The sequence below is a fragment of the Sinocyclocheilus grahami genome, unplaced genomic scaffold (assembly GCF_001515645.1).
Source record: "Sinocyclocheilus grahami isolate Dianchi unplaced genomic scaffold, SAMN03320097.WGS_v1.1 scaffold1233.1, whole genome shotgun sequence".
Lineage (NCBI taxonomy): Eukaryota > Metazoa > Chordata > Actinopteri > Cypriniformes > Cyprinidae > Sinocyclocheilus > Sinocyclocheilus grahami.
Genome location: NW_015506412.1, coordinates 186,642 through 196,238, shown reverse-complemented (window position 1 = coordinate 196,238; position 9,597 = coordinate 186,642). Strand labels below are relative to the sequence as shown.

At 36.9% G+C, this 9,597-nt stretch overlaps 1 protein-coding gene and 1 long non-coding RNA gene across 2 annotated transcripts in view; one reads left to right on the top strand and one right to left on the bottom strand.

Moving 5' to 3' along the window:
* Positions 1 to 3,786: 3,786 nt before the first annotated feature.
* On the top strand, positions 3,787 to 6,434 carry LOC107568299 (uncharacterized). Its single transcript, XR_001606735.1, has 6 exons — positions 3,787 to 4,035; positions 4,106 to 4,179; positions 4,651 to 4,885; positions 4,985 to 5,057; positions 5,293 to 5,410; positions 5,493 to 6,434. It is a non-coding gene; the product is annotated as an uncharacterized lncRNA (long non-coding RNA).
* Positions 6,435 to 6,972: 538 nt separating this feature from the next.
* The window catches only part of LOC107568296 (U4/U6.U5 tri-snRNP-associated protein 1-like), an 11,265-nt gene continuing 8,640 nt past the window's right edge, over positions 6,973 to 9,597 (bottom strand). The window contains exons 8-15 of the mRNA XM_016254228.1: positions 8,607 to 8,790; positions 8,334 to 8,444; positions 8,159 to 8,246; positions 7,979 to 8,069; positions 7,754 to 7,889; positions 7,559 to 7,648; positions 7,301 to 7,422; positions 6,973 to 7,213 (exon numbers count right to left, since the gene is read on the bottom strand). Of these exons, the coding sequence (XP_016109714.1) occupies positions 7,195 to 7,213; positions 7,301 to 7,422; positions 7,559 to 7,648; positions 7,754 to 7,889; positions 7,979 to 8,069; positions 8,159 to 8,246; positions 8,334 to 8,444; positions 8,607 to 8,790 (841 nt within the window). The 3' untranslated portion in view covers positions 6,973 to 7,194. The remainder of the gene's footprint in view (positions 7,214 to 7,300; positions 7,423 to 7,558; positions 7,649 to 7,753; positions 7,890 to 7,978; positions 8,070 to 8,158; positions 8,247 to 8,333; positions 8,445 to 8,606; positions 8,791 to 9,597) is intronic.

The following is a 9,597-nucleotide window of genomic DNA, read 5'->3' as shown; positions in this document are numbered from 1 at the left end:
CCTCAGCGACCAGCACGGATCAGCTCCAGGCATGACGAAGCAGCTATCGTCCTCTTTTGGAAGGCCAAACAAAGTAGTTTTGCTTTCACAACGAAACACACAGCGCCTTCACGACATGGCGGCGGCAGCAACAATACTACAGCGAGAATAAAAGTTACGCCTTCTTTCTTTGCGTGAACATTTGGGTGGCATTATGCAAATTTTCCCACATCGTGACGTAGACATGTGGGGGCGTGTTAGAACGAGCCGTTTTAGGTAGGCGTGGCTGACTCTTAACTTTTATAAAGAATATCTCTTTGGATTTGAGACTTTAGTCTTTGCAACTTTACAGATCTTCTTTATGCACCAAGAGCTTGTAACACTCCAAAGAGAAAGAAAAAATAGAAATCGCGTCATATGACCTCTTTAAGTACTTAAGTGGAATTCGGTTCCCAGCACTCTAAACTTTCTGTCAACAGGAAATTGTCTATCTGCATGGTCTGAACGGCATCGCGACCACCCAGGATCATTTATCTGTTGTGCTGTTGTGGTTTTCTGACAGTCACAATGGCAGATGAGAATAGTTGGCCATGCATACATTTAGGTGTGAAATAATGAAGGTGAAACAGCCCAGCCCAAAGAGATTAAATAAACTAGAATAAAGGTTAAATCAATTAAAAAAACAAATCAATCAGTCAGTCAATTGATCTTTTAAACCTTGAAAACTACTTCACTACATTGAGGTAAGTAACTTAATTAATGATAAACAAGTAGTAGGCTTTTTTTTTTTTACCCAAGTAGTAAATACTTCAAGAAATTCCATTTCTGGAATTCAATTTCTGTTCACTATTCTAATAGTATTTTATCATAAAAACTGAGCATAACCCCCGAACATTAAAATCAGCTCAGTGTTTATTCCAGTCGTGGGAGACTGGCACACAGCTGAAGGGTGGGAATGGTAATCAATGTGGAGTCAGGGCATCAAGATGATCCAAGTGGCGCCAGATGAGAAGATAGTAACCTCTTGTTCGGATGTCTCTGAATGGGTCAAGCACCTTCTGATGAACCGTCATTGGCTGCATTATACTAGCCTCAGCTTTTCTCTTTTCTTTGTTGGCTGACAGAGGCGTAATGCCAAATGCACAACTTTTAATAAAATGTAATATAGTATGTATAATAAATGAAAGAAAATAATATATTTTTCTGTTTATTGAGATAATGTAGATGTCCCTTAAGTAAAAGGTGAGTAAAAGGTGGTGGTGTTGTGTAAAAAAACAATATAAAACAAAAATAATTGGTTAGCATAATTTACATGCATATATATTTAATAAGTAGTCTGACCAGCATGCTTTATCTCAGCTAACAAAGATGTGGTTTAGAGCAAGCCAATCACAGAAAGCAAATGTCAATAAATCACATACATGCAACAGGTCACTGGGATGGCACAATTGCCTGTATGTTCATTCTCCTTACTAGAGGAGAAGGAGAATGGAACAATTCAGACACCATTTTGCACAAATTATTCCTTTTAGGTTTTTTACATTAGACTGGAATTACTTTACAGAATACCGTGATTCCACCATGGTTCTATGCCACCCAATATTTGCTTTGACCAAAAATGGATCCGTGTATCTGCATTTCAGAGATAAAGCGAAGTGGGACCGACATGGAAATGAAGATCTCCTCTGCAGTGATACCACCTATGTAATGTATCCTTACAGATGTGTTTGAGCATTGAACAATGGACTACTATTACAAACCCAGGCTCAAACATGCTTTTCAGCGATCCATGTGGAGAATGGGTAATTTTAAGGTAATGTTTCAAGCATTTCGAGGCATCAGATTTGTTCGTTTTTACTTTGTACTACAATGTGTCATATTTGTTGTATTGATGGTAGTTAGATATGTTTTGAAGAATGTTAAGAGATTACTTCAAATCTTCTTATTTCAATCTTTCAATATCTATTATGATCTCTACATTTATTTTTGTGCTTTGTTTGAATTACTGGATTGTGTAACTGTGTTTTGGTCTGTAGCCGAGTCTGTATTTGTATGATAGTGGCAATTATCTTTATCTTAGTTAATTCAAGTTCAAGTTAACAAGGAATAAGAAAATATGATTTTTGTTTATATGATTTTTTTTATATTGCTGTAAATTAATGTAGATTGTACAATCTTTTTTAAAACTGGTAGTAGTATTCCTGGAATCATAAGTGGCAGTTATGATTCAAAACCCAATGTTTATCTACAAGATCTGAATTCTTAGAAAGGTAAAAGACCATCTTGTTTTGACAGAGGCAAACCTATTGGTGATTAATGGCCAACTGTCACATGGAACACGAGGGGAGGGTCTAAAGGCCCCTACAGAGAAAGTGGTTATATACATGAACATGCCCAGAGATTACAGCCAGTTATCTGTGAGTATGTCAGTTGCTCATTTTTTTAACATGACCACGATGCCTGACATGAGCACATGATCGCTTTGAGTCATCTTACATTTTAAAATGACTTTAAAGCATTTGGAAACGGTTAGGGATCAACTGAGTAAAGAGTGCCATGGAAAAGCTAGAAGAAAGCAAATATTCATTGAGCAGAAGGAAAGGAGGTGAGTAAAAAAACTAAACCTAGTCAATGACAGTCACATGCAGATACAATGTTTTTTATGCAAAACAAATATTGAATGTAGACACATTTAATTGACTGCATTTACAATTCATTTTTAATGATTTTTAAATTGTGCCAATGAATTCATGAGAACTATTCTGAGGATATGGGACAAAACAAGCATACTAAAACAAATTATATTTCATTTTTAACAAATTTTAATTAGAAGAAAAACATAAAATGCTGAAATTGGGAAGGAAATGGGTATTTTAAAAGAATTAAATGTAGTTATTGTCTTTCTGGTGCCATGCAAAATCATTCCTATAATGTCTTTTACATAGTGTGTTTGCAAATTACTAAAATATTCAGATAATTCCCAAACAGCAAATCGGCCATTTGCAAAAAGGCACTATGAAACAGTTATAAAGACATTTTGACAATTATTTGCATACCACCAGATAGTCCATAACTGTATTTAATTCACCAAAAACTAAAGCTAGTCAATGGGAAATGCAAAGATTTTTGTACAAAACAAATATTGTGAGTAGACACTTTATACATCCTGAGTCTGCTATGTGGAAAGATACAGCAAATAATTAAATGAATAATAATTTTTTTGAAATATCATTAATTGCTTATTACATTGAAGCTGAATTAACAATGAATGATTTTTGCGAATAGTGGCAGTACATTCTTCAGAACTAACCCGTGAAACTGGGACCAAATGCACATATTAAAACTATTTCAATTTTGTTTTTAACTAATTTGTCTGGTAGACAACAATGGTTAAAAAGGAAGGGAAACAAGCATTATAAGTCAAATATATAGAAATCCTTCTGTTAGTGTGCCTTTTTCATAGTGCCTTTTTGCAAATGTGTAAAATATTCAGCTAATACTCAAACAACAAACCAGCAATTTGCAAAAAGGCATGCAAAAGTAATGATACAGAGGAATTTTGACAATTATTTGCATGCCACCAGTCCATAAATATATTTACCTAAAAGTGCCTATTTACCTAAAAGTCCCTTCCATTTTAAGCAAATTTGTTACGCTTGTTAAAATAAATAAAGTATAAAATAATAAATGCTGGGTTAAAAAGGGACAAACCCAGCGGTTGGGTTGTTCTGACCCAGCGGTTGGATTCAAAACAACCCAACCGCTGAGTCAACAGAAAATTGGCACTAGCAATGCCAAGGTCATAGGTTAAATTCCCAGGAAGGTTTATTGTTATTTAATTTTTTTTTTTTTAATTTAAAATTTTCACTTTGTACCTTTGTAGTGGAGTGGAGCACTCCGATTTGTCATATTTGCTGAAGCAGACAGAACAACTTCTGAAACCATGTGAATCCCAGCCTGCCCCTTTTCCACTGACTGCAGCCCAGCAAGACAATAGCAGCCTGAAAACAAAATCAAATGAGCACAATATTCCTACAACACCTCTAAACCAAAGAGGTAAAATTAACATGTGAAAATATCACAGGGAATGATGTTTATCATGATAATGAATTCTGTTTTTGCTCAGAGGGTGACATACAGTAAGTTCAGGACAGTACAGAGATCACACATAACACAGAAGAGTGCTGCAATTTCAATTGTGTGAGTACCCTTTCGAAATTTACTGTGGTATCAGATGTTTATGCCATAGTACTACGATATATACCATGGGACTGAATTATTACTGTACTCATAGACCAAACATATTTACACTACACTTCAAAAATGTGGGGTCATAAGATGTTGCAAAAAGGCTTTTTTTTTATTTGATCAAAAATACAGCAATATTGTAAAATATTAGCATTTAAAATAACTTTTCTTTTTTAATATATTTTATATAATTTTATACATAAAATGTCATTTATTCATTTGATGTTGAGCAGCCATTACTTCAGTCTTTAGTGTCACATTATCCTTCAGAAATCATTCTAATATGCTGATTTAGTGCTCAAGAAACATTTATTATTATAAATTTTTAAAACAGTCAGTCAGTAACACTTACTGGCCCCAAATTTGTGAATTTTAGTATACATGGTTGTGAACAACCTTCCTGTGTGCTGTGCTTTACTGTAGGATCTGTGCGAATTAGACTTGGACAGTCTGGCTCCATACATTCCAATGCACGGATAGGACTTCCTGCTAACTCCCATTTTAGAGGAGACAGACGACAGCACCGAACTAAACATGTGTGGACTATCATTCAATAGTCCACATCAAAAACTGGATCCTCAGTTGCAAAAGTCTTTCTGCCTGAAAAGGGCCTTACACATACCCAACAAAGTGTCAGTCATTATTTTCTAACAAACAGGTGTGTCTAATAAGAAAGGTCATTTCATATTGTACACTAATGCTTCTTTATGCATTTTGGAAACCACTAATAAACACTACTACATTTATTTTGCTACAGGATCAGCGATGCTAACCTGATATCAACACAGCATTGGAATGAGAGCCAAAATCTTGTGAACAGAATTTCGAAGGTACTGTGCTTATGTGCATACAAATGTAACCTTTATATTACCGTTTCTTCTAGTCCTCCGATGTACAGCCTGTTGATTCTGCTTAGACTTCATGGAACTATTCCCAAAAATGTACAAAATAACCAGCAATACTGTCAAAAATGATAAATATTTTGAATATTTTGAGTTTAAGCAGCCCTGAAAATACATTCAAACAAAGTTGTCATTAAGTAACTGGACTCATTTCTTCTTCCAGGTTTATAATTATAATTATAAACAGCATAATTATCAGTTCTTCTCTGCTGAAAGGGAGACAATTCACAGGAGCGAGGATGCGCTGAAAGTTCTACAACATCCCAACAGCTGGATCTTCAGTAAGAAATCGGTCCCAGATTTCATCAAAATATATTTTCTTAATTTACATAACACATTTTACATTTTTGGCATTTCCACTAGATGGATCATCACCAAGGCCATATGGCGGAGACCCAGATATACTTGGAATAAAGTTCAAATCACTTCCAGAGAATCCTAAGCGTTATCCTCAGAACAGAAGACACCGTGCTGATGTAAAAGCACTCCCAGCACCTTTGACTCTGCCTGTGTTGAGCGGGTGGGAGTGTGAGGTCAATGCATCTCTTGACCCCACATTATATTTGCTCCAAGGGACAGAAATTATAGCTGTTCTGGACCAAGTGGCCTCAAGAGTGCCTTGGTGCTGATACAAAACAAAACACAACACTAACAATGTGCATTTGAATACAATGTATCACTTACATACACTCGGTCATTAATGCATCTTTATAACAACAACACCTGCAAGCATTTCTTTAGAGTACATTAACATTACTAAAACCTGTGGGATTGTTGTAAAGTCTGTTTTTATTCATCTAATATTGGGCTTTGCATTCAAACCTCTCCTTTCTGAGGTTACAGTGTTCTATTCACACCAATGGCGATATCTATAGTCATAATTATTCTATGAGAATATGGATGTTCATAGCGCAACTGTAACGATAACGACAAAGAGAAACAGTACCATTGGAATCACTTTCAGAAGTTTTTTTTTCTCCAACTGATAAACAATAAAAATCAGAAGTCCGTAAAAAGCGTGAGCGTTTAAAGCGGCTGAGAACAAAACTGTGCACACGCTTACAATAAACAGAATATTATTGTCTTCTGGTGTGAATGCTAATATTATAGTTATAATTCTTGGTGTGAACAGGTGAACTTTAGTAGTAATTATGGTGTTGCATCTTCTACCATTGCAGTGTTGTATTTCAACATATTCTAGAAACTTTTATGAATATTTAAGGATTTATTGTTTGCACTCTCACAAATGTATGTCTCAATTCACAATTTCTCATGCCTTTATTATGTTGTGCATTGTTTTTTAATATGACCGTCAGAGTGTGTTTGGCACTCTTAGTTGTTTCCTTCATATCTTGTTTCTATTTTATCAAATGGTATATTATCAATATACCTAATAGTGCATAGTAGTTTCATGCTGATTTAATAAAGTTTTGCACATTAAGAAATAAATGGTGTTCTTGCAAAGCGTCATCTGAATGGTGTGCACTCGTGCGATTAAAAGACTGTACTCGCAGTTTTCCACAATAAGTGTTTTAATTATACATGGTGCAGGTCACACTCCCTCAAATGAAATGACCACTGTCTAAAACTCACTAGTATCAGAGTAAATTGCGTAAAACTCAGAGGAGATTCAGATCCACATTAGATGGCGATGCAGTTGTGATACTGGAACTTAAGTTACTGGTAAGCGAAAAACAGTGGAGCAAACGCCAGCTAAAGAACTCCTGAATGTACCTAATGTCTAATGCATCTTTTAAGCATATTCCTATTGTCATGTGTAATCAGTACTAACATCTACAAAACAAACCCAAATGCTTGCAATAATACATCAAAAAATATTAGATCAGTTTCATCGCAAGTTTTTTAATGAGAAAAAAAAAACAAAGAATACAGTGTTCTACAGAAAATTCTATGAATTAATCAAATCAAATCAAGGGGTGTGAATTTACACAAAACAGGGTTTGTATATACACACATCACTGGTTGCGACTATTCATTTTTAAAAGATGGCTAAAATGAGTAGATTTTGTTTGAAAGACCAGTTGTTTGGTCCCAGTATCCAGATTTATTTTGTAATGGTATTCCTGTGAAAAGAAGATTAGAAAACAATTAACAAATAGAACGCAGATCGAGCATAATGGCTGAAACGGAAATCCTGAATAAATACTAACGCATTCATGCTCTTCCCACTGCCACTCAGCACAATGTAAGGAGTTTTCTGGGACTTCTGCTTTTCCTGCAGAAGAGCAACGGTGCCCAGAGGAGTGTCACTGCTGCTCATCTTTTTCAGCAGCTGCAGGAAAACAAACATGCGAGAAGTCAGATGACTTCTATGACCCTAACAGAATCATGAATTATGATTTTAATATGTTAGTTAATGGTGCTTCATGTTTAATATGCTTGGCGATCTAAAAAAAAAATAAAAATACCGCTTCTTCCTCAAGCTTTTTCATCCTCCGCTCAGTCTTCATCTTGCCAGAGCCCTTCCCATGGAAACGATGGGACAGCTGTCTGAAAGCCTGGAGGACGACAAATGAGGCTGAGCACTCATATAGACATTTTAGAAGGAGGAAGTAGTGATTTATCTAATGATGTGACTGGTTGAGAACCACATGTGCACGGACCTCTTTAGGGGTGAGCTTGCGACCAGACTCATCAACATACTCAATCTTGATTTCTGGCTTGTAGTTATCCTTTTCTTTGAAATCCTGAGTGAAGCCTCTGTATTCCTCCCTCCTGCTGTACTTGTCATCAATATTCCTGCAGTGGAAAGAAAAGGGAATGGGAACATCTCAGCTTTTTTAAAATAAGAAACAACCACTGGAGAAAGTTTTGCAACATCTATTTACATCTTGTCTTCGATGCAGTAGTTATCATTTGGCAGAGCTCCTTTTGAGGCTTTGACACGAGCCACCTTCAGCATCTGTGTGTCCAGCAGTCCTGAAAGAGTTAAGTGAATGTTTTTTTAATAAATTAGACACTGTTACCCATTCTATTCAGTTCAAAATCAGATTTGGTTGATATCTCACCTTTGTTTTTGCACAGAAGTAGAGCGGCAGCGAGACCAGAGTTCACAATGGGCTCTTCATCCAGAATAGTAGTGGAGGTCGTTGAGAACTATAACAGAAAACAGAAAAATCGTGTTGAAGTGACGGTTTCCCAGTCCAACTGAATTGCTGTCAGTGAGGTGAGCAGAAGACTCACATCTGCCTGGGTTTTCTCTTCATCCAGGTTGACGGTGCTCCAGCCCACGTTGTCATCCATATCAGAGTCTGACTGTCCGCCTCCTTCTTTCTCATCATCCTTTTCAAAGTCCTGTATGACCCAAACAAAACAGACATTTAATATCCACAAGTGAAACTATATATCTTAAGTGTAGTGCAGCAGCGAGACCAGAGTTCACAATGTGCTCTTCATCCAGAATAGTAGTGGAGGCCGTTGAGAACTAGAACAGAACAGGGTCGGGATGCTGCATACCATAATATCCTCTTGGTCCTCTCGGTTTCCTGATAGCCCGTAGGTGGGGATGTCTCCAAGAGTGCGACAAAATTCAGAGGTTGCATTAAAGACAATGTTGTTCTTTTTGTCTGGGTCATTGTCATCATCTTCCGCCTTCACCAATTGATTCATGTGCTCAGCCACCTGAAAAACATCAATGCAAGGAAAGATACAGAAGAAACAGTTGAATAAACATTATTTAAACATTATTATTTGTAATTATTAAAGGGGTCATATGATGCGATTTAAATTTTTCCTTTCTCTTTGGAGTGTTACAAGCTCTTGGTGCATAAAGAAGATCTGTAAAGTTGCAAAGACTAAAGTCTCAAATCCAAAGAGATATTCGCCGGATCGGCTTTCACCGTGGACCAAGCGGAGTCCAGCCCGGGGTCGTCACATGTGGTTGCCGCAAGCCCCGCAGGCCGCTCCTTCGTTGAGCCCGCCGCATGACGCTGTTTCGTTGTGAAAGCAAAACTACTTTGTTTGGCCTTCCAAAAGAGGACACGACTAGAAATCTGTGGTTAAGTTGTATTTACAACACTGTTCCAGAACACTTCAACCCAAATATTAAGATGTGTGCAGCACATTTTATGGACGACTGTTTCCTGATCCTGGTAGAGTAGACTACAATGCCGGCTGTTCTGACTCACAGTCTGTAAGTACGTTTTTTATATTTAAAGAATTTGCCACTAACGATTCAAATGTGAGTTTTGAGCAGTGTAGAGTAGCACGTGTTGTTTGTCATTTCTCCGATCACAAATGCAGACATGGTTTTATGTTTAGTCATTATAATCCGTAATTACGTCCCCACTGGATGCAACAAATGCCTCGTTTATAATGGGTTTTAATGTTTTGTCTCGTCGCTCCGGCCGGACACGGCATCACAGTATGGTAAGGGGCGTAACATTTCCGTCACACGCTTGAGGTATTCGGCCAATCACAACTCACTGGATAGCTGGCCAATCACAGC